This window comes from Periplaneta americana, chromosome 15 (assembly GCF_040183065.1).
Source record: "Periplaneta americana isolate PAMFEO1 chromosome 15, P.americana_PAMFEO1_priV1, whole genome shotgun sequence".
Lineage (NCBI taxonomy): Eukaryota > Metazoa > Arthropoda > Insecta > Blattodea > Blattidae > Periplaneta > Periplaneta americana.
In genome coordinates, this window is record NC_091131.1 from 185,230,219 (window position 1) to 185,256,581 (window position 26,363).

At 34.8% G+C, this 26,363-nt stretch overlaps 2 protein-coding genes across 3 annotated transcripts in view; one reads left to right on the forward strand and one right to left on the reverse strand.

The window, feature by feature from the left end:
- Positions 1 to 26,363, forward strand: part of LOC138715580 (uncharacterized) — a 387,038-nt gene that overhangs the window by 98,156 nt on the left and 262,519 nt on the right. The gene's annotated exons all lie outside the window — the stretch shown is intronic.
- Positions 1,025 to 25,329, reverse strand: LOC138715596 (cilia- and flagella-associated protein 58-like). Its single transcript, XM_069848670.1, has 9 exons — positions 25,278 to 25,329; positions 24,713 to 24,921; positions 22,966 to 23,074; positions 19,151 to 19,329; positions 14,838 to 15,010; positions 12,482 to 12,644; positions 4,615 to 4,839; positions 2,387 to 2,497; positions 1,025 to 1,158 (listed from the first exon to the last, which is right to left on the reverse strand). The coding sequence occupies exons 1-9, from the start codon at positions 25,327 to 25,329 to the stop codon at positions 1,057 to 1,059; spliced, it is 1,323 nt and encodes a 440-aa protein (XP_069704771.1). The 3' UTR covers positions 1,025 to 1,056.

Below are 26,363 nucleotides of genomic sequence, written 5' to 3' on the forward strand. Positions count from 1 at the left end.
GAACACATTCATGTCAGCTGCTATATCAACGAAGATGAGGGAACTTCCAGGACAGCGGCTGAATGTCCAGCACATTGCCTCACTGGTAGGAGTGGCATTCCCCAGAGCAGCAAATATGCAGATTGCAATGAATGGCTTCAGGCACACTGGTCTTTGGCCTGTCGACCGAAATGTGTTTTCAGAGGCTGATTTCGCGCCTTCTTTGGTGACCGATCGGCCTTTGAATGGTGAGCCATCAGAATCAGCATCTCGGACAGCAGAAGAAGTGGAAGGAGCAACAACAGCAGCATCAGCAGAGAAAAAGATGGGAGACAATGTGGAGCTACATTCTGGTCTCACAGAATATGTGTCAGTGAAGGAAATAAGCCCTTTGCCTTCGTCTTCAAAATCTGGACAGAGAAAATCCGGAACGAGATACAATGCATCTGGCGTGGTGCTGACCGCTACGCCACACAAGAATGTTCTGCAGCAACAATCAGATGGGAAGGCCGCAAAGAAGAGAAAATTTTTTGATTTGAAAGTTAAGGTGACATCCAAAACCCGCTGTGTTATTTGTGGTGAAAGTGAGAACAAAGACTGGATTCAGTGCAATCGGTGTGGAAAATGGGCCCACGAAGAATGTGCAACAATTACAGATGAACTGTTTTATTACTGTTGTATGTGAAATCATTGCTTGACACAAATTTTTGTCCGAATAAACAACATTATAGGAGTTAAATGTGTTTAATATGCCTGGTCCAAGTTACACGATCCTCTGGTTCATATTACACGACCCTGGCTCAAGTTACACGGCTTCGAAATTTTGATTAAATATTATTTTTGAAGTATTAGAATTAAAATTAGTGAAGTCTTATTATACTTAGGGATTTATTATGGCAATCTACCATCATAAAAAATTCAGGGACATTTTTCTCAATATGATAAGTGAGTTACGGCCATTCAAAGTTAGGTGGTCCAATATACACGGTCCTCCCCTATAACCTGTGCAGTTGCGAGCGTCGTTAAATAAAACATAACGTTTTTTTTTAAACATTTTATTGTCCGAAAACAAACCTTTTACAGTTTTTTACATGTTAAGTTCATTCCGCCCCTAGGATTGATGGGGGGTAAAATAAGACCGCTGAGCTCCCTTTCTTTGAGTTTCTGCTCACGCCCTTTCTGAAAATCAAAGAAATAAAATTTCTTAGATGGAAACTTCACTAAAATGTGACTTCATATTCGGTAGGAGGAAACAGTTTAATCTGTAGGATAATATTCACCTCGCTAGTTCAGAAGTTTACTACATTAGATTGTTATTTTATTAATAATAATATTTCCTCCTATTCCCTGCTTCAATTGTATTGTATTGTATTGTATTGTATTGTATTTATTAACATTCCATGGTATTCATACATGCTTACAGCTAGATAATGGAACAAGTCAAATACTTAATACCGGTACTATTATAAAGTCTTAATTTATAGTCACAGTCTAGATGAAATATATACAGACGAGATTTACAATATAGTCTACTAGTACAACACAAAGTTTTAGTATCAATTTCATGAAGTGTTATTGAATGTCATGAATTCACCTACACAATAGAAGGCGTGAGAAATTAGGTACTGCTTTAATTTGGCACTAAATAATTTTATGTTTTGAGTTTCATTTTTATATCGATAGGGAGGCTATTAGAAAATTTTTACTGCTTTTTGATAGCACGATAGACTTGCCGATGGAGTATGAAAGTCATTTTTGACGTGTAATTATGCTATGAACTGTTGAATTAGTTACCAAGTTTTCACGATTATGCTTACATACGAGGAAGATTATTAATGAAAAGATATACTGACAAGCCATGGGCATAAAAAGTCGTATGAAACTCGAATATAATGGTAATGAAGAAGCTGGTATGAAAATTATGAAACTCGCTTACGCTCGTTTCATAAACATCCATACTCGCTTCTTAATTACTATCATTATAGGCTCGTTGCATAATGTACTATTAAAATGCGGAGTAAAATAAATAAAAACATTGCACAGTCTAAAGTATTCGCCGTAAAGCCCAAAACAAACTTCAAAGTTACATGGAAATTCCCTGCTTTAAAATGCAAAATACACATATTGCAAATAAGTTTGAGGGAGAAATCCTTTTCTGAATTCACACACACACACACACCACTTCCTTTCCTTCACCCTTCTTCCATCCTCCCACTAATATGACACACTCATATTTGAATAATTGCATTCATTACGACATTCCCTAGATAGGAACAAACCAAACATAGTTTAATCCGTGAAATTGATGATTATGATGACTTTTCTTTTGATATAGGGGAGCTACACGAGATCAAAGGAGCCATGAACCTATGAAGTTAGAAAATCACCGATAAAGACTCATACTTACCTGAACGAAATACTGATTTTTTGCGAGCTTTAATTCTTCGTTAACTTTCTCCAATTCAGATTTGTGCTCCTTCACTAGTGCTTCATTCATGTACAATTCGGCTGTCAAACACTGAAAACAATAAAGGCAAAAAATATTTTATCAAATCACTACCGTCACTGACACCACTACCACTTACTTACAAATGGCTTTTAAGGAACACGCAGGTTCATTGCCGCCCTCACATAAGCCCGCCATCGGTCCCTACCCTGAGCAAGATTAATCCAGTCTCTACCATCATATTCCACCTCCCTCAAATCCATTTTAATATTATCTTCCCATCTACGTCTCGGCCTCCCCAAAGGTCTTTTCCCCTCCGGTCTCCCAACTAACACTCTATATGCATTTCTGGATTCGCCCATACGTGCTACATGCCCTGACCATCTCAAACGTCTGGATTTAATGTTCCAAATTATGTCAGGTGAAGAATACAATGCGTGCAGTTCTGTGTTGTGTAACTTTCTCCATTCTCCTGTAACTTCATCCCTCTTAGCCCCAAATATTTTCCTAAGAACCTTATTCTGAAACACCCTTAATCTCTGTTCCTCTCTCAAAGTGAGGGTCCAAGTTTCACAACCATACAGAACAACCGGTAATATAACTGTTTTATAAATTCTAACTTTCAGATTTTTTGACAGAAGACTAGATGACTAAAGCTTCTCAACCGAATAATAACACGCATTTCCCATATTTATTCTGCGTTTAATTTCCTCCTGAGTGTCATTTATATTTGTTACTGTTGCCCCAAGATATTTGAATTTTTCAACCTCTTCGAAAGATATATCTCCAATTTTTATAATTCCATTTCGTACAATATTCAGGTCACGAGACATAATCATATACTTAGCCTTTTCGGGATTTACTTCCAACCCTATCGCTTTACTTGCTTCAAATAGAATTTCCGCGTTTTCCCTAATCGTTTGTGGATTTTCTCCTAGCATATTCACGTCATCCGCATAGACTATAAGCTGATGTAACCCGTTCAACTCCAAACCCTGTCTATTATCCTGAACTTTCCTAATGGCATATTCTAGAGCAAAGATAAAAAGTAAAGGTGATAGTGCATCTCCCTGCTTTAGCCCGCAGTGACTTGGAAAAGCAGCAGATGGAAACTGGCCTATACGGACTCTGCTGTAAGTTTCATTAAGAAAATACTCAATATTAAAACTAAACCATTGATCCAGACTAGATGACAAAAGCTTCTCAACCGAATAATAACACGCATTTCCCATATTTATTCTGCGTTTAATTTCCTCCCGAGTGTCATTTATATTTGTTACTGTTGCCCCAAGATATTTGAATTTTTCCACCTCTTCGAAAGATATATCTCCAATTTTTATAATTCCATTTCGTACAATATTCTGGTCACGAGACATACTCATATACTTAGTCTTTTCGGGATTTATATCCAACCCTATCTCTCTACTTGCTTCAAGTAGAATTTCCTTGTTTTCTCTAATCGTTTGTGGATTTTCTGCTAACACATTCACGTCATCCGCATAGACAAGCAGCTGATGTAACCCGTTCAATTCCAAACCCTCTCTGTTATCCTGAACTTTAATAATGGCATATTCCAGAGTGAAGTTAAAAAGTAAAGGTGATAGTGCATTTCCCTGCTTTATCCCGCAGTGAATTGGAAAAGCATCTGATAGAAACTGGCCTATACCAACTCTGCTGTAATTTTCACTAAACACATTTTAATTAATCGAACTAGTTTCTTGGGAATAACAAATTCAATAAGAGTATTATATAAAACGGGGGTACCACGAGAAAAACCTCCTGCAACGTCTGTTTTGTCCATCACAAATTTCATCACGACCTGGCTGGGGATCGAACCTGGGTCACCTGCGCCAGTGTGCCAACACCTGAGTCACAGATGAGGTTAACTTTCTTAATACATCTGCACTGTTTTATTTTACCTTTCAATTCCTCTCCGGTAAGCTTAAATTTAGCGTCACTTCCTTTTTATTAAAATACCCATTGCTAGTAAATCACATGATTTCGCTATTTGAACGTCCCTAATGATTAGGACATTCTCCTCACCCCATTGTTCAGCGTAAGAATGAAGGTGGATACAATTTCGAAATATTGTGAGATTTTTACATATTCACTAGCAATTGAAAAATCCCGGCAGCACCTCTTTCGACCAATTTCTTAAGCTGGTATTCTGAACAATATGAGTAACAAACCTTTATTTTCTTGTCTTTTTCTCGGAGAGCATGTTGGGCTTCTTGGAGGCGGAGAGCTACGTCTGGCCCAGGCTGGCAGGACAGGAGGTCCTCTAGTTTTTGACGTGTCTTTTGAGATTCTTGCAACTGACACTCCCGTTCACTTAAGGTCTGAGATAGCGCCAGCAATCTCTTCTGTAGAAGCTTATTCTTCTGGAGTAGCTCGTATGTAGTTGGATCTGTTCCCTGTGTTCAAAGAGAAAGAACAATAATAAGTAGACAACCATCAAGGTACTTGCATTATTATGTTATGTACCTCTTCATATAATAATTCAAATAATAGACTTAAATTAATAAAAAAATGGTTTGACATAAATTATCTTTCTATCAACGAAAATAAAACCATCATTATTCCATTCTCATTATCTGAAAAATGTAACAAACCTCCTACATCTATATTAAGTATTAAATTACATAATTCTGATTGTTGTCTTATATAGTGTAAATTTCCGATTATTAAAGAGTCCTCTGAAGTTAAGTATTTAGGCATAATTTTCGATAATCATTTAAAATTGAACCAACACCTTAATTATCTTTGTAATAAATTACGTAAAATACTATATTACTTTGTTTTATTGAGGAATTACTTGTCAATAAGTTTATTGCGTACAATATACTTAACTTTATTTCAATCGGTATTTATGTATGGAATTATAGGATGGCGTAGCTCACTTAAATCCAATTTTAATCCACTTTATTTATTACAGAAGAAAATAATTAAAATATGTCTTCATAAACCTATTGATTTTCCATCTCAAAATTTGTTTTCAGACTTTAATGTACTTAACGTAAGACAAACTTATTATATTTTATTAATAAAATTCATACATAAAAATCGAAATAATTTTGAATTGTATTCTCGTAGTTATGAAACAAAAGGTATGAATTCTTCAAGATTGTTTGAACCAAAATGCAACACTGTTACAGTATTTAATCATAGTAGTAATTTAGGCCCAAGAATATATAACAAATTTATATTTCAATATCCTAATCTTGTCAGTTCTAATAGTTCTAGTATTAAGTTTAAAAAGTTATGTATGGATTTTATAAAAATTGAAAAATTGTAAATTTAAATTTATATACTATAATTGCAAATTGTATTGTATAATTATTCATTATAATTGAATTGTATAATTATTAATTTCAAGTCAGGAATCCGCTCCTGAGCACGAGTTCTACTCTTTCAGGGGCGAGCTGAAGTATCTCTGTATATTTCATAAGTTATGTTACAATTATTAGCAAAATAATAAATAAATAAATATACTGTAAAATAACAACTGTAGAGGTTCTCTAAGACGATCTACCAGATTTTCAATGTTTTTTTTTTTTTTTTTTTTCAGGAAAAAGAAAAATCATGGAAGATATAAACAACTGTAATTCAAGAATGAGTAAAGCCCTGTATGTCCTTGCGAGAAGTATGCTTGAAAACCCAACAGAACTTTCTAAGTCTGGTTTAAGATATAAAACATAAATTACAGCTATTTAAATTAAAATAAAATTTGCTATTAAAACACAATCACTTAGAGTTGTTTTACAATTAATATTATTTAATTGTAATACGAGATGTAAGAATATTTCTGCAGACATTAAAAAATGAGTACCGGTAATTTAAATTATCCTCTCAGTGAGTGGTTACATATTTTACAGACGGATCCTATTTAACAAATAATGCAGATAAGCCTAGTTGTGCTGGTGCAATTGTTCGCTTTCTTCCTTCTGTAGATTCAAACACTTACTTACTTGCTTACTTACTTACTTAATGGCTTTTAAGGAACCCGGAGGTTCATTGCCGCCCTCACATAAGCCCGCCATCGGTCCCTATCCTGAGCAAGGTTAATCCAGTCTCTACCATCATATCCCACCTCCCTCAAATCCATTTTAATATTATCCTCCCATCTACGTCTCGGCCTCCCCAAAGGTCTTTTTCCCTCCGGCCTCCCAACTAACACTCTATATGCATTTCTGGATTCGCCCATACGTGCTACATGCCCTGCCCATCTCAAACGCCTGGATTTTATGTTCCTAATTATGTCAGGTGAAGAATACAATGCGTGCAGTTCTGTGTTGTTTGGGTCCAGGGAACATTCGTCTTTGATAGAAGAATAAATAGTTTAATATGCTACTTAATTTAAAATGTATTTAAATAATTAAAATGCTATCAGTTTGGTCCAGAGACCACTCATTTGGTGTAAATATAATTCCTTTAACATTTTTCTAAATTAGTCTTGAGTGCATCCTTTAATAAATCACTCCAAATTAATAGAGTTGATTGTGTAAAAATGTAAGAATTCACGATCTCCTATGCACTACTGCCATAGAATGAATAAATTTGTTTTTCTTCCTACTAAAAAAATTAATATTCTGCATATAGCAGTTACGGAACAACGACACTATAATCTGAGGCGGCGGTGGAAATGTATTGTATTGTTATTTTAAAACTCTTGTATATTCTTAAATATCAGTCCTATCAAAATTTTGCCTGAATAAAACTTATCGGAAATCATTTTTAAGGAAACTTTTGTTATGTAACATTTTTCACAAAATCAATAATAAGCGAGATATTTCGGTTTATTTAATTCAGGTCCCCTTATAAATAAAGTATTTTGAATGCTATATAGCCTAAAATCTAAATTGCAACGAACTTAATTTATATTCCAATTTTCATCGAAATCCATTCAGCCATTATCGCGTGAAAAGGTAACAAACATCCAGACAGACAGACAGACTTAAATATCAGTCCTATCAAAATTTTGCCTGGAATAAAACTTATCGAAAATCATTTTTAAAGAAACGTTTGTTATGTAACATTTTTAACAAAAATCAATAATAAGCGAGATATTTCGGTTTATTTAGTTCAGGCCCCTTTATAATCCCCCTTTTAAATAAAGTATTTTGAATGCCATATAGCCTAAAATCTACGTTACAACGAACTTAATTTATGTTCCAATTTTAATCGAAATCTGTTCGCGTGAAAAGGTAACAAACAGACAGGCAGACATACAAACAAAAGTTTCAAAAAGCGATTTTCGGTTTCAGGATGATTAATTATACATGTTAACACCAATTATTTTTGGAAAATCTAAAATTACAAGAAAAATTTCGCATACAGATTTATTATTAGTATAGATGATTTTCAATTACAACCCATTCATGTCGACCTAGGGTCACCTCTCTTCCTACTCCCATTGGGCATCAAACTCATGATTTATTTTGTACCTTCCATGTGACATTCTCTGGATATTTCCTGATCAGGAAAGCTGCTTACTTTCTCTTTCATCTAGGATTTTCCCCTCTTGTAAGTATTCACAGTATTCGATAATAGTTATTTATGGTACTTGTGAGGTAAGTGCATAAGTGCCATACGTAATTTTATCCATGACCATAACGAAATAGTAATATACGTTACAAGAGCGGTATGTTGACGTTTTCATGTTCGAGGAAAAGTTTCAAAAAGCGAAACGTAGTTGAGCTTTTTTAATTTCCGAGAACATGAAAACAAACATACCGCTCGTGTATCGTACATTATTTTGTGCGAAGATCGTTTATTACATACCTGAAAGACGAATTTCTAATTAGTTGCAATGAAATCTCCATGTTGGTTTCTGTTTAATGACGGCAACTTCGGAAAACCAAAATATCTTTCTTCAACATTGTTGCTATAAAATGTTTTCTCTGTTTACTATACTCCAGCAGGCCGTGATATAAGTCTGTCTTTTTTTCCCCCAGTCTATAAATGCGAACTTAAAACAAACGGTAAGGTTATGTAATGATTTATTTTTCATTTTAATATTTTAACATTATTATTTACATAACATATTGCAGTAATAACATTGGCATCTGGAATCTTATTGATTTTTCCACGGCTTCCTTAATGTTACTTGTATCAGGTATGCAATAATTTTCGTGGAGTAGTAGACTTTACTTAATTTTTTGCAAATATTTAAAAACAATAATTAACATTGCAATTTAGATGAAATTGCAGTGGTAAGTTTCCAATTTATAATTATTACTATGTTAAACGTCTCTAAAAGTAAAATGTTAAATGCCTAAAGCAGTAAAATGAATGTCGCGCTTAAGCGGTAAGAAGAGGGAAATTGTTGTGTGTGTTACGTTGGGAATACTGATTGTGATATTTCACACTTACCGCGTATTGGTTCTGTGCGGAAAACAAGCAAATACGCACGATCTCGCACAAAATTGTGTTTTATAAAAGGAAATATGTTGAAAATAAGTCCTAATATATTCACATACCATGGCATGGATTTTAGAATCGATACGTGTACTAGGTAGGTCATGATGTAGGAGGCCATGATTAGTGAAGAATGGTATCTAAGGCGTTGGATAAATAACAAATTATAATTAATTATATAATTTTAATATATATTTTTTCATTTTAAACGTGTATTTTCATCATTTTGAAGTTTCAGGGATTATTTAGAAATGTTCACGGGACTAATGTGATTAAAATAATTTCACATTTTACTTCTGTAAACTTAAGAGGAATATTAAAACGTAATTAATTATCGTGTCTGTTTAGCTCAGTTGACTAACGCGTGTTGTTATAAAATTCTAAAAATTCTACAAACCCAACTTTGCAGGTTCAAGTCTCCTCGCACCCCAAAAGGTAAATTATTATAGATTAAAAAAAATACATATTAGATATGGATGCAATGCACAAATTACGACGTAGCAGATAGAGAAAGAGAAGGAGAGAATGTATGTATATTTAATAAATGGTAATAAATAAGTAGAGGTGTGACATCTAGTAACTAATATATTAACTTCTTGAGTAATAGTTGAATGGAAAAGTATACGTGTGTGCCCGGGTACTAATGAACTGGAAAATACTAATGAACTGTGAGATAAAGTTCAAACTGTGAGGTAGAGTCTTTATCTCACTAGTGGAATAAAGTAATGTTGAATAAAAGCCTACTTTACAAACGCAAAAGTATTTAGTAAAGGCATGTTTTTCGTTATGGACAGGATAATAAATTTTATCTCCATATTTTTCAGCATATCATATCCTACCAAATATGAATAAAATTCGTAAAAAGCCTTAGGTGTAAATGGAGAACAGAGACAGACAGACAGAATCGGAAAACAATGTTCTGTTACACAACGATAATAATTAAAATATATATATATATATATATATATATATATATATATATATATATATATATATATATATATATATATATGAAACAACAAACATAAACAATTTTCAAAATCCTTCTTTCACCGAGTCTATTCGTACTAAGAAGAAGTCACCACATATCTCCCTGGCGCAACGTATAGAGAGGAAAATTGCTGAAGGAGACATTCGCAACGCTGTTCGTATATTATCATCCGATATGGGGATAGCTGAATACAATCAACTTACTTACGAAGAATTATTATCAAAACACCCACCTCCTTCTCGACCATCTACTTTTCCTGATGCTCCTGTTACTACTGCTAATCACCCATCTTTTGCTGAATCTGATGTCCTACACGCCATTAAAAGTTTCCCTCAAGGATCTGCTTCTGGTATTGATGGTCTGCGACCTCAGCATCTAGTTGATTTAGTGTCCATTTCAGCTGGTGACTCTGGTAAAAAGCTTCTTTCATCCATAACTAATCTCTGCAATTTTTTGTTTCAAGGTAAATTAAATGATAATGTACGTACAAATTTCTTTGGTGCCTCTTTGCTTGCAGTTAATAAACCTGGCGGTGGCATACGCCCAATCGCAATAGGTAATACTTTCAGGCGCCTTGTTTCTAAAATTATTTGTCACGCTATTAAGATTGAAAGTGGTCATATTTTTCGACCTCATCAACTAGGCTTTGGTTCTCCTAAAGGTTGTGAATCTGTTATACACTCTGTACGATCCTTCTTACATACTTATGATAACTCAGATAAAATTCTATTGAAGATAGATTTTAAAAACGCATTTAACAGCATTGAACGTGATATCATGTTAAACTCTTTTTTAGAAAAATTCCCCAGCTTTTACCCTTTTGTTTGGCAGTCTTATAGATATTCGTCCAATCTATTTTTTAATTCCAAAATTATTTTATCACAAACAGGCTGTCAGCAGGGAGACCCTTTAGGGCCTTTACTCTTCAGTCTTACAGTCCACTCCCTCATCCAAAAATTAACTAGTGACTTAAATCTCTTTTATTTGGATGATGGGACTTTAGCTGGAGATTCCCATGATGTTCTTTGTGATCTACAGAAAATCATTCATCTTGGGTCCGAACTTGGTCTTGAGATTAATCCTAATAAATGTGAAATTTATTTTTGTTCTGCTATTACCCCAAATATTTTATCTTCTTTCCAGAATATTGCTCCTGGCATTAAAACTGTCACAAAATCAAATCTGTCCGTCCTGGGTTCTCCCATCTTTTTAGATTCTGTTGATGAAATAGCTACTCAAAAATTGGAGCTCCTGAAAACTCTGTTTGGTCGTCTTGAACATTTTCACCCCCAAGTCTCTTATTTCATTGTCAAAAATTGCCTATTAATCCCTAAATTCACTTATTTTTTAAGAACTACACCCTTATTTCTTTTTCCTACTTTTCTCCAGCAGGCAGATGATTTATTAAAGCAGTCTTTACAATCTATTTTAAATACTTATTTTGACAACAACAGTTGGGTACAGGCTTCTCTCCCAATTAAATTAGGAGGCCTCGGTATTCGTACACTTACTGATATTTGTATACCAGCTTTTTTATCTTCAGTCTTTGGCGTTATTGACTTCATCAAATTTATTTTCCCTATTTACAGTGATGCTGTCGACATTTGCTATGTTCCTGAAGCCTTAAATAAGTGGTACGAAAAAACGAATAACTTTGCTCCTCCCCAGAATCCAGCCATTCAAAAAGCCTGGGATGAGATTATTGCAGGTCAAATACTTGATTCTCTTATATCCTCTTTCACATCTGACAAGGACATCGCTCGTATTAAAGCTCTCCAAGAGAAGGAATCTGGATCTTGGCTCCATGCTCTGCCTTCCTCCTATGTTGGTACCTTGATGGACGGTAAATCTTTCCAAATCGCTACTGCATTGCGTCTGGGCTGCAAAATTTGCCATGTACACCAATGTATATGCGGAGAGACTGTGGATTCCTTTGGACATCATGCCTTAAGCTGTGCCAGAAGTAAAGGCCGCCTTCCTAGGCATTCTGCTATTAATAACATCATTAGTAGATCTTTAACCTCCTGTGACATTCCAACTCTTCTTGAACCATCTGGTATTAGCCGGTCGGATGGTAAACGACCTGACGGCTTGACATTAATTCCTTGGTCCAAAGGTAAATCACTTATCTGGGATTTTACATGTGTAGATACATTAGCCCTTTCCCATTTAAAATCTTCTGTCAATTGTGCCGGATCTGCTGCTGAATCCGCTTATCATGCTAAACGACGCAAATATGAACATTTAACATCAAATTACATCTTCGTCGCTTTTGCAGTTGAGACCTTTGGTCCGTGGTGTAGAGACGCTAAAGATCTACTCACCCAAATTGGTACACGCCTACTGTCCCGTACCGGCGATCCTAGATGTATCAATTTCCTTCGTCAACGCATTGGAATAGCGGTTCAGCGAGGGAATGCTGCCTCCATCCTGGGATCATTTCCTAACTCTGTTTCGTTAGAAGAGATCTTTCTCATTTAATGTGTAGCGTACCTGATTGAGCACGGGTAGAAAGTTCACAAGAACAAAACTTCCACGAAGAAAGGAGAGAGGATGTCCGATCTTTAATGAAGCCATGGTCGAGAATATCCACATTTATTAAATATATGAAACAATACAATGGACATATTTCACAAAGAGGCACTCACTTCTAGAATTCTCCAGCGGTGGACATTGGGTTGACTCTGCAACTCTTCTTCAAGAGCGCGGCATTTAGATTTTTTTCTCGTGACATCTCGTTCCAGATTGAGAATCTGTCGGCGCATATCAGTTATGTTGGCGATGTTGCGGGATTGGACGTTTTTCTCGTGTCTGAAAATATTTGAAAACGTTTTCATATAATATGCAGAGGGTGGCGAAAAAATGTATACACACTTTGACAGGAGATATCTATTTAATATATTTTAAAGTTGGATAGAAAAACAACAGTAATGTGTAGTATGATGTTCTGTAAACAAATGAAACTCACATATGTTATGCCAGCATTGCTGTGCGACAGGTCAATCAACAACAAAAAGGAGCCAAGATTATTGTTTGAACAGCGGAAAGCAATTTTGTAGTGGTATTGGAGAACCGAGAATGTTTTTGAAGTTCAACGGCAATGGAGACGTGAGTACACAACAGAACGACCAACGCGATTAACAATTGCACGCATACTTACTTACTGCCTTTTAAGGAACCCGGAGGTTCATTGCCGCCCTCACATAAGCCCGCTATTGATCCCTACCCTGAGCAAGCTGAATCCAGTCTCTATCATCATATCTCACCTACGTTTCGGCCTCCCTAAAGGTCTTTTTCCCCTCCGGACTCCCAACTAACACTCTATATGCATTTCTGGATTCGCCCATACGTGCTACATGCCCTGCCCATCTCAAACGTCTGGATTTAATGTTCCTAATTATGTCAGGTGAAGAATACAATGCGTGCAATTCTGTGTGTGTAACTTTCTCCATTCTCCTGTAACTTCATCCCTCTTAGTCCCAAATATTTTCCTAAGCACCTTATTATCAAACACCCTTAATTTCTATTCCTCTCTCAAAGTGAGAGCCCAAGTTTCACAACCATACAGAACAACCGGTAATATAACTGTTTTATGAATTCTACTTTCAGATTTTTCGACAGCAGACTGGATGATAAAAGTTTCTCAATCGAATAATAACAGGCATTTCCCATATTTATTCTGTGTTTAATTTCCTCCCGAGTATTATTTATATTTGTTACTGTTGCTCCCACATATTTGAACTTCTGCACCTCTTCAAAGGATAAATTTCCAATTTTTATATTTCCATTTCGTACAATATTCTGGTCACGAGACATAATCATATACTTTGTCTTTTCGGGATTTACTTCCAAACCTATCTCTTTACTTGCTTCCAGTAAAATTTCGTTGTTTTCCCTAATCGTTTGTGGATTTTCTCTTAACATATTCACGTCATTCGCATAGACAAGCAGCTGATGTAACCCGTTCAATTCCAAACCCTCTCTGTTATCCTGGACTTTCCTAATGGCATACTCTAGAGCAAAGTTAAAAAGTAAAGGTGATAGTGCATCTCCTTCCTTTAGCCCACAGTGAATTGGAAACGCATCTAACAGAAACTGACCTATACGAACTCTGCTGTACGTTTCACTGAGACACATTTTAATTAATCGAACTAGTTTCTTGGGAATACCAAATTCAATAAGAATATTATATAAAACTTCTCTCTTAACCGAGTCATATGCCTTTTTGAATCTATGAATAACTGATGCACTGTACCCTTATACTCCCATTTTTTCTCCATTATCTGTAGAATACAAAATATCTGGTCAATAGTTGATCTATTACGCCTAAAACCACACTGATGATCCCCAATAATTTAATCTACATTGGAGTTAATCTTCTCATAAGAATATTGGACAAAGTTTTGGACGACATCAACAAAAGTGATATTCCTCGAAAGTTACTACAGTTAGTCTTGTTCCCCTTCTTAAAGATAGGTACGATTATGGACTCCTTCCATTGTTCTGGTACAATTTCGTTTTCCCAAATAGCAAGTAAAAGCTTATAAATTTCGTTAGATATTGCGCTTCCACCCTCTTGTATTAATTATGCTGGAATTTGATCGATACCTGCAGACTTACAATTTTTCAGATTTTCTATCGCAATTTCGACTTCAGAAAGTGTGGGTTCGGTTACAAATGGCTCAGCAGTTTGTATTTCAATTTCGTCCCGATCATTTCTATTTGGCCTATGTATATTTAGTAGTTGTCCAAAATAGTTTTTCCATCTGTTCAGGATTGAATGAGCGTCTGCAAGCAAGTCACCATTCTCATCCTTGATCACGTTTACCCTTGCCTGATATCCATTCTTGAATTCCTTTCTGCCCTTATATAAATCTCTAATCTAAATCTCTAAATAACCTACTAAAAAAAGGGTATTTGTCACAATAAAAGTGAAACATGATCCCACAGATGGGAACTTATCAATGGAGTGCTGAGACAGGCAGGCATGCAATGGACACTTACGTCAGTTTCTTTACTTCTATCTTCAATAGTCGAATGTCGTCAACTCTCTCGTTGTATTGTGCATCGCCTTGTTGTACTCTGCTCTCTAGAACCTGCAGTTTATCATGTAGCAAAGAGAGTTCATCGTTTGTCCTCACCAATTGTGTTCCCAGCATGTCCTTTTCTTTCATTGTCTGAAAAGAAGTTTATCATGTAACACTATTTATCACCTGTTTAAGCAGTCTGATTGGAATTAAATTCCTTTTCTTTACTTACTTACTTACTTACTTACTTACTGGCTTTTAAGGAACCCAGAGGTTCATTGCCGCCCTCACATAAGCCCACCATTGGTCCCTATCCTGAGCAAGATTAAGCCAGTCTCTACCATCATATCCCACCTCCCTCAAATCCATTTTAGTTTTATGCTCCCATCTACGTCTCGGCCTCCCAAAAGGTCTTTTCCCCTCTGGCTTCCCAACTAACACTCTACATGCATTTCTGGATTCGCCCATACGTGCTACATGCCCTGACCAACTCAAACGTCTGGATTTAATGTTCCTAATTATGTCAGGTGAAGAATACAATGCGTGCAGTTCTGTGTTGTGTAACTTTCTCCATTCTCCTGTAACTTCATCCCTCTTAGCCCCAAATATTTTCCTAAGAACCTTATTCTCAAATACCCTCAATCTCTGTTCCTCTCTCAAAGCGAGAGTCCAAGTTTCACAGCCATACAGAACAACCGGTAATATAACTGTTTTATAAATTCTAACTTTCAGATTTTTTGACAGCAGACTAATGACAAAAGCTTCTCAACCGAATAATAACAGGCATTTCCCATATTTATTCTGCGTTTAATTTCTTCCCGAGTGTCATTTATATTTGTTACTGTTGCTCCAAGATATTTGAATTTTTCCACCTCTTCGATGGATAAATCTCCAACTTTTATAGTTCCCTTTCGTACAATATTCTGGTCACGCGACATAATCATATACTTAGTCTTTTCGGGATTTACTTCCAACCCTATCTCTTTACTTGCTTCAAGTAGAATTTCCGCGTTTTCCCTAATTGTTTGTGGATTTTCTCCTAACATATTCACGTCGTCCGCATAGACAAGCAGCTGATGTAACCCGTTCAATTCCAAACCCTCTCTGTTATCCTGAACTTTAATAATGGCATATTCTAGAGCGAAGTTAAAAAGTAAAGGTGATAGTGCATTTCCCTGCTTTATCCCGCAGTGAATTGGAAAAGCATCAGATAGAAACTGACCTATACGAACTCTGCTGTAAGTTTCACTAAGACACATTTTAATTAATCGAAGTAGTTTCATGGGAATACCAAATTCAATAAGAATATTCTATAAAACTTCTCTCTTAACCGAGTCATACGCCTTTTTGAAATCTATGAATAACTGATGTACAGCTGTCAAAAGAAAAAGTGGCTGCTCTCCTGGAACAAAGTTCCCTTCGGGTATCTTCGCTATAATTCGGAGACAGGCGATGTTACATGTTGTTGGACCACGTTGCCTGATATCTACAGTTATAATTGAAGTATTCATTCCCTGATTCGATAGGGTAATAGTAGCGTACAGGGCTCTTATTCATGAGATCCTGCGTTCGACTACAACCTCGTGCTTTTTATGATCTTTTTTGTTATGTTTTTGAGAGAGACAAACTATACATAATGGCTCCTTTCTCTTTTACGATTATTTTAGTAATTAACATCAGGTTCATTAATATATTATGCTATGACTTTATCATTATGATATTGTGGCTGCAAATGGAAAGAAAAAAGATTTTATTCTCAATAAAAATATCTTTCGTGGCATAAACATAACAAATTTACTGGCGTCGGCCTTAAAACATTCAAACAATTAAGCGTTCAAAAAACAAAACAAAAAGCCACAATTCAATATTTAGTCTATCTTCCTCTTATCTCGATCATCTTGCAGTCGAGTGGGCATGGAATCGACTAGTCTTTGCAAATAGCGACTGTTCTGAGACACGATATTCCAGGCATTCTGAACATACCCACATACATAAGTGTTCTGTCCATGGGCAGGTCTTTCATTGCAAACCCAGCAATCTCCAATCTTTCCTATTTTCTGCCTTCCTCTTAGTCTGCGCATATGATCCACATATCCTAATGTCTTCTATTATGAATTCGTTTCTCTTCATTTCGTCGTAATGTCCATGTTCCTTCCCCATACAATGCCACACTCCACACAAAGCACTTCACTAGTCTCTTCCTTAGTTATTTTTCCAGAGGTCCGCAGAATATCCTTCTTCTATTAAAAGCTTCCTTTGTTCATGTTTGCAGTTTTTCTTGGGAAGGATAGGCCTAAATGCGGTAACATCCCGTTGCTTTCCGCACACCACTATCTCTTTCGCATCTTATTAAATTCCAGGGGACCCAAGCATGGAGATGAGGAGAGTGGATTTGACTAATTGGGCCGTCCGGACTTCACCGAAAGTCACGGCAAGGGTTAAATATTAATTCTATCAGGATGTTTGACCCGATCAGAGACCGGGAAATCTCAATTAGCCTTTGCCCCCCGCATCCTGGACTAGCTTCTACGAATCATCAGAAAATCTTAGAGTGTGATTGGGCCAATTTTTCCGAAAATGTTTCCACACTTTTGCCCTCGTAGCTCAGCGGACGAACGTCGAAATTTAGATGTCAAAGTCTCAGGTTCAATTCCTCGTTACTCCTTTTCATTTTATTGTGGTTCAAGATAGTATAATGTAATAATACAAAAAGAAAAACTAATACCAGTATTATGCAACTAGATTTTTCCAAACCTAATATTAAATTTATGTTATTTATATCGCTAAAAACGATTACAATATAAATAACTAGAATATTATTTATACAGTATCACTAAAGAACGATAACAGAATATAAATGATAAATATCGGTTTGCTTAATTAATATAAGATATTATATAATACTTATTTAATTATCTAAATAAAATAACCTATTTTACAAAGAAGGATGGTTATTTGTGTTATAATAATTACTTACATAAAATGCAGATTATTTATATTGCGAAAGAACGATAACAATATAAATAACTTGAATATTATCTATATCGCTAAAGAACGATAACAATATAAAAAACGTGAATATTATTCATATCGGAATTTCACAGATTTATTACAGATATATTTAAGAAATTGTAGAAGAATAGTAATTAGTAACAGTGTCCTATTTATTCTTCTTGGAGCCAAATTTGTAACTTTTAAAAGTGTGGTTACTATGTTGAAGTGTATGTGTTGTAACGGATGCTTGATTTGTTATGTATGTGAGTCAGTTATGTGATGCTTGATGTCGTCGCAATGTCGTAATTATAGTTTGATTGTGTTTGTATGACTATTGTGTATTAATTTATGATGTATGGTACGGAAGGCTGCGTATTTGTGTTATAGAAGTGTTACGTATGTGTGTTGTTAATGTTTTTGTATGTTTCAAATTGATACCTGATATTTATTTTGCAATCGCAATGCCTAATTTACGGTTTGTTTATGTTTTGTTTACATCGCGAAAGCTAATTTAATTTTCTTTTCTATTTTTCTTTATGCTTATCTTTTTTGTGTATGAAACTATAGCCCAACATACATATGTAAAATAGGGCTAACCACCATTGGAGATACAATAATAAAAATTGTTATTCATATCGTTATAAAACGATAACAGAATACAAATGATGACTTGAATTTTATTCATATCTCTAAAGAACGATAACAAAATATAAATAACGTGATATCCATAAAGAACGATAACTGAATATAAATGATAATTTGAATAGCATTTACATCGCTAAAGAACGATTAAAAAATAAAATGACAACTTAAAGAAGGCCCGAACCCACGACTTTGAATCACTAAACAAGCACTCTACCGCTGGTCTACGAGGCGCAGATATGCAACACTTTCATAGTTCGGGAACTGCTTGTACAAGCACATGCATCGTGTAACATCGCCGCGACCCGAAGTGGACTTTGAAAATATTCGCTGTTCACGAGTGCGGCCACTTTTTTTTTTGACAGCTGTACATGAACTAAATATTTTTAAAATAACGTTAGGGGAAAGGGATACATTAATCATTGCGCGCTAGAAAATTCCTGTTCTGTTCAAACTGAAGCAAGGAAGTTCCCACCATACAATTACTTGCCTGTACTTTTAATCTTTCTTCCTCCATTACATGTATTAGTTTACCGTTTATCATTTAAATTGTATGAAATAACAGGCATCATCAACCTGTAAATACCTGAGTGTGTTAGATATCTATAAATATCAGAAGTAACCAACAAAACTTGGACACAGAAATATTTGTACCTCATCCATTTCCCTTTTTAACTTTTCTCTTTCCTCGTCGCCATCCTGAATGCTTTTCTGCAATTTTCTTTCTTTCACATTATGGGCGGCATTCTGTTCTTTGAGTTCTTTCATCTCAGCTTTTGTTTTCTTCAGTTTTCTTTTCAGGTGTGTTTTTTCCTTCTCAGTCTTCTGGAATGCTGTAATAGAATTTAAAAGATTTTAATTTGCACATATTTATTTGTGCTTCAGTGTGTGCTGGTTTTTATAAAAATACGAGGTAGAGTACTGCTATTGATAAAAAGGACAAAATAGAAAACAAAGTTATTCCGGATCAAACATGAATTAAAAAGAAAATAGAAATTACAACAGAATCTCGACTGGAGCTTCCTAACTTCGACAAACTGTGATGATTAATTCGTGCGTTTAACAGTGCAATAATGTAATAGAGTCTCGTGAGAAAGTATCACAGCATTGCATTTCCCTGCCTCTCGACACATGCATTAACCCGGGGCTGGGCACAGTGCGTGATTCTGAGAAATGAGCGCTGTGTGCTTTAAAGAGCTGGTCTTGCGAGCGTTCTGACGTATGCATACTGTACGTCATTCAGTGTCGTTGCAGTGGTACTCTGGGCGAACTTTGAAGACGGAGCTTCCGCTCATACACTAAAGCGTCCCGCTATTCCCAATGCGTTTAATGTATCATGGGAGGAGGAGTTCTTTTTGGTAGAGAGCAGTGGATTAGCAAAGTGTTTAATTTGGCATAAAACACTCCAACTGATTAAGAGGTTCAATATCCAACGACATTATTCTTTACAACATGCTACTGAATATGACAAATATGTTGGTAATGAACACCATAAATTAATACAACTTAAAGAAAATTTTTCTCAGGTACATTATATTAGAGTATCTATTTGATATTCACATTGAATTATAGGTTATTATACATTTAGTAATATATAATTTTAAATTATACAAGTATTATGATATATCATAGTATAGTATATTACAGTTCATGATATATCATATATCATATTATATATCATGAACTGTAATATACTATACTATGATATATCATATTATATATCATGAAATGTAATATACTATACTATGATATATCATAATATTTGTATAATTTAAAGTTATATATTACTAAATGGACTATAATATTAATATTAATATAATGTTTTATTTAACGACGCTCGCAACTGCAGAGGTTATATCAGCGTCGCCGGATGTGCCGGAATTTTGTCCCGCAGGAGTTCTTTTACATGCCAGTAAATCTACTGACATGAGCCTGTCGCATTTAAGCACACTTAAATGCCATCGACCTGGCCCGGGATCGAACCCGCAACCTTGGGCATAGAAGGCCAGCGCTATACCAACTCGCCAACCAGGTCGACAGGACTTTAATAACATATAATGGAATATAAATATCGAATAAATACTCTAATATAAGTTAATGTACCTGAGAAACATTTTCTTTAAGTTGTATTGATTTATGGTCATATATTATATATCATGTCATCATATATATTGTATTATATTATATTATAGTATATTATATTATATTATTGTATATTATATTATATTATGTTATATTATATCATATTATGTTATATTATATTACAATATATTATATTACATTATATTATATTGTATTATATTATAGTATATTACATTATAGTATATTATATTATATTATATTATATTATATTATATTATATTATATTATATTATATTATACTATATTATATTATATTATATTATATTATATTATATTATATTATATTATATTATATTATATTATATTATATTATATTATAGTGTGACAGTAATTGTATTCAATAATATTGTCGAAACCCTATTACAGACATACTCTATGTGAAAGACTTATGCCGAAAATTAAGTGAAGTCTAGATGAACTTTCAGTTTATTTAGGACAATCTATATATATATATATATATATATATATATATATATATATATATATATAACTATTCTATAATCAACGGACTGACTGATCATCTTAAATCTCCTTAAACCCTGTGTGTAGGTGTCTGTTAATCCTTAGTCAAAAGATAAGACGGAGTTTTACGAAATACGAAAATTAAGGGCCGATTGTATAAACCATTTAATCTTAGATCAGAGATTAAATTGATCTTCGTTGTAGCTGAACTTGGAATTTTGTGTTGTATAAAGTCTAATCTGAGATTAATTTGTCTTAAACTAAAGTCAACTTTGACTGAAGAAATTTCTCCGATTAAGTTATATGATCCAAGTTCAGTTATTTCCTTTCCGTTTGAAGTATACGATTGGCAGATTGTGTTAAAAGAATAACCATTATTATTAATATATATGATAGATATATATATATATTTTTTTTTTCAATTTCTTGCCGTAATACACAAACATTCTTATATTTTATAAGGCTTTATCGTGATCAGCAGTATCAAATAACATAACCTATAATTATATTATGTTTTTAAAAACCATTAATTATTAATGGATATGATGGGTACATTCATAAATTTTCAATTAACTGTATTACTAAACGAAAATTGTCGTTTTATAAAGCTTTATTATGTTTAGCAGTATCAAACACCGTAACATGATAACGATTTGGAGAACAGTCAACCTTCTTCTTATTGTCCGCCATTATTTACAACGCACAACACAAACCAGTGTCTCCAACAGAGTGTGCGGAAAGTCGCCAAAAAGTAGTTGTAAAGTCGCTAGATTTCTTGTTATCAACAAAGAAAGATTAAATTTTCTCACTATGAGGTGCTAAAAAGGTCGCTAAATCCCTATTTAAGCAATATAAAAGTTAAAAGAAATTGTCGTCGAAAAAGAGTTGAAGTCCCTAAATTGGCTACACTGAACAAACCTGTAAACCTCTGTTCCCCAAGTCCTCAAAACAATAATGAAATAGCTTAATTCTGTCGCCGATTTGCAAAAGGGGATACATCCAAAATAACAAAGTGTTGGAAAATCGCTACAAAAAATCATAAACTTAAAATATTAAAATGTTCATGGATCCTGAATGTATGTATCCATAGTGATCTAATTAGAAAAAAATTTAACTTATAGTTTTGCGATTTTCCAACACTTTATTTCCGAAATGTCTCCTTTTGCAAATTGAAGACAGTTATCACATGCTTACGTTGCATGAAGATTATATAATTGTGTGTGTGTGTGTGTGTGTGTGTGTGTGTGTGTGTGTGTGTGAGTGAGGAAGAGGGTTTGCATCCTTTCGTGATAAGGTTTCAAACATCCGTTCTCTAGCATTCTGTAATTATGTTTAGACTATCGAGTGGATTGGAGAGACCCATAACTCTGAGCCACGTGTATAAAACACGGTCTTTATCTGCTGTGTGCTGATATCATAATCCGCTGCTGGACTCCAGGCGAAAGCCGTCTCCTTGCTTCATGTAAGCATCATTGTGGCGACGAGATATGAGCAGGGAGACAAATGAAAGCATTGACTTGTGTATAAGATGCAAAAATAAGACATGGTGACATAATATAGGCCTATGTGTACTTAAGTAATGAGTTGAAAATCCGGGCATAGAACTAGGTCACTGCAGCATGCCAAAAAGGCAGGAGAAATTCCGACTTTTAACATAAAAATCAGTAGAGCAGTATATTCAATGGAAAAACAGGAAATCTCCTGCTAAATCAGTAGGTATGGCAACAATGCATTGAGATCATCTGCCAAAATCGGCGCCTCCGACTATACCGAAAATAGCTATACCATCTCTTATCATAATACAGTGCAACTATCAACAATATTCTCTTAAAAGAGATAAATAATAATAATTGAATAAATATTACCTATCTTATCCCTCGTAAGCTGTGCCTCTTTCATGGCGATGTCCTCCTTGTACTGTTTTGCTGCGTGATTCATGATCTTCATTTTCTCCCTGAACTCCAGGATCTCATTCTGTATACATGAAAAATTAGACCAGTGATTAGTATTACAATAATTGTATATTCTTTATCTTAGTACTCAACCAGCCAAGGATTAAAACTTGAATATCACGTAATATCAGGGAGACATGACTATCCAACACGTAATACAAAGAAATCATACACATCTTAGTGAAAATGAATTACTTATTGCATTACGAAGTTAGAATTTATAAAACAGTTATATTACCAGTTGTTCTGTATGGTTTTTAAACTTGGACTCTCACTTTGAGAGAGGAACAGAGGTTAAGGGTTTTGAAAATAAGGTGCTTGCTTACTTACTTACTTACTTACTTACCGGCTTTTAAGGAACCGGGAGGTTCATTGACGCCCTCACATAAGCCCGCCATCGGTCCCTATCCTGAGCAAGATTAATCCATTCTCTATCATCATATCCCACCTCCCTCAAATCCATTTTAATATTATCTTCCCACCTACGTCTCGGCCTCCCCAAAGGTCTTTTTCCCTCCGGCCTCCCAACTAACACTGTATATGCATTTCTGGATTCGCCCATACGTGCTACATGTCCTGCCCATCTCAAACGTCTGGATTTTATGTTCCTAATTATGTCAGGTGAAGAATACAATGCTTACAGTTCTGCGTTGTGTAACTTTCTCCATTCTCCTGTAACTTCATCCCTCTTAGTCCCAAATATTTTCCTAAGAACCCTATTTTTAAACACCCTTAATCTCTGTTCCTCTCTCAAAGTGAGGGTCCAAGTTTCACAACCATACAGAACAACCGATAATATAACTGTTTTATAAATTCTAACTTTCAGATTTTTTGGCAGCAGACTACATGACAAAAGCTTCTCAACCGAATAATAACACGCATTTCCCATATTTATTCTGCGTTTAATTTCCTCCCGAGTGTCATTTATATTTGTTACTGTTGCTCCAAGATATTTGAATTTTTCCACCTCTTCGAAAGATAAATCTCCAATTTTTATAGTTCCATTTCGTACAATATTCTGGTCACGAGACATAATCATATACTTAGTCTTTTCGGGATTTACTTCCAACCCTATCGCTTTACTTGCTTCAACTAGATATCTCGGATATTGTCCCACACGCTATTAACATCTAACTCTTCCTTAGCTTCGTCAGCAGTTGCCAAAGCAGCAAACCTATTTGAAATTTCAACCTGATGACTTTGCTTAGTTTCCTCGCCCTTTAATATTGAATCTATTAATATTAGCTTGTTGCTCTACTCGCTTGGCTACTGATAGTCTTTCTCTTAATTCTCAAATTACCAAAAAAATGGTCAGAATTACAGTCTGCCCCCCTGAAAGTTCGAATGTCTACTATACTAGTATAATGTATTTATACATAATTTGTACATACCGGTAGCCTTAAATTTGGCAACATTTTATGTATTCCACAACTAGTTTAGGCACCACTGATATTACATAATACCGGAATGTCTTTTTTTTACTCTGTCTACCCTAAATATCTCTGTAGCTAACTGAAGTACAGTGATTTTGAGATTTGTGAATATAAATCAGGCGAATGAAACACTGATCACGAATTCTACCAACTCCTTTACTGAAAACAAATGAGCATTTTTAATATGTTTTCACAGTAAAAGTTACAGGTAGGTATTTGTATCTTACCTCAGCCTCATTGAGTTGCTTGCTGAAAGCACGACGATGTTTCTCGGCTCGATCTAGAAGGTTTCGTTGGATTCGGAATTTCTTCTCTTCTGCTACTAACTTCTTCTTGTAGACGCAAGTTTCTTCTTCCTTTAGTTTCAGTTTGCGTGCAGTCTCTTCCAGTTTATTTGACAGTTCCTTGTTTTCAAGTACAGATATGAAATGGTGAACTTAATATTTGGAATACCAGAACCATTTACATCAAAATTTAGTTAAGAAAAATTCACAATAAGAAATCATTTTACTGCTACAAAATAGTATACTGAACATTCTAAAAAGAAACTCTCAAAATAAAACTTGATATTATAATGATACGTTTACTTGATTTAAATTTGAATTTCTCTACTTTCATCAGCATGAAATAAACAGCGTTTTGCAAGTGATGCATGCGTTCTCACAATTACACAACAGTACCAAATGTAAATTTTATATCTTGAATTTTAAGAACTTGTACTCACGTGTATTTTTTAATCCCTCCCCCCCATCCCCAACAGCAGCACTCTTAACTTTATCGTTACTTACTTACTGGCTTTTAAGGAACTCGGAGGTTCATTGCCGCCCTCACATAAGCCCGCCATTGGTCCCTATCCTGAGGAAGATTAATCCAGTCTCTATCATCATATCCCACCTCCCTCAAATCCATTTTAATAATATCTTCCCATCTACGTCTCGGCCTCCCCAAAGGTCTTTTTCCCTCCGGCCTCCCAACTAACACTCTATACGCGTTTCTGTATTCACCCATACGTGCTATATGCCCTGCCCATCTCAAACATCTGAATTTAATGTTCCTAATTATGTCAGGTGAAGAATACAATGCGTAAATCAAGATCAGCTGCAACAGCAGTAGTTGGAAAGACATTGAAAATGACACCTCACCAGTGTCGAAACAGGACCCATCTGTCATAAGGTACATAACCTCTTTAAAATTATAACACTTTTAACATGTCAACTAAGAAAGTTTGATGATTTTTTTATTCTCATCAATAAGAAGAATTGTAATTTTATTAACATGAATTGACGCACGACCAGCAGAAGATTCTTATATCATTATTGGACACATTCTAACAGTATTATACTCGTAATATTATTATAAATCCCACAGTAACAAAGAATTGAGACAATTTAAAAAGATAAAGTTAAAAAGGTTTAAAGAAAAGTATATGTCTTCAAAGCATAAGAAATAAGTTCAAATCTTCTATTAATTTTGCTTAAATTAATATACTTAGACTAATAATAAAAATATATAAATCCTAATTCCTACGGAATGTAATATATAATTTAATGATAAAGACAAAAATCCCTTTCAATCCAAATACATTAATTTACCTTACAATTGCAATATTGTTCCCCGAACTCAAATAAATATATAAGAAAGCTTAAAATAAAAAAAAAATATAGAATTAACATTACCATCCAAAAAAATAATACAAAATAATATACTCATAAACAACATACCAGCATATCCAGCCAAAAAATTAAATTAAATCGTCTTTTTCTAGTCCACACCTGTGGAGTAACGGTTAGCGCGTCTGGCCGCGAAACTAGGTGGCCCGGGTTTGATTCCCGGTCGGAGAAAGTTAGCTGGTTGAGGTTTTTAGGGGTTTTCCCTCGA

Bases quoted from the DNA above. Each gene is read 5' to 3' on its own strand.
- LOC138715596 (XM_069848670.1), bottom strand. From the start codon at position 25,329: ATGGCGGGCTTATGTGAGGGCGGCAATGAACCTCCGAGTTCCTTAAAA. The intron at 24,922-25,277 runs GTAAGTAAGTAA...CCAAATATTAAG, and splicing joins TCCGAGTTCCTTAAAAGCCA to TTCACCATTTCATATCTGTA. The intron at 1,159-2,386 runs GTAAGTATGAGT...TTTGATTTTCAG, and splicing joins AAAATCAGTATTTCGTTCAG to AAAGGGCGTGAGCAGAAACT.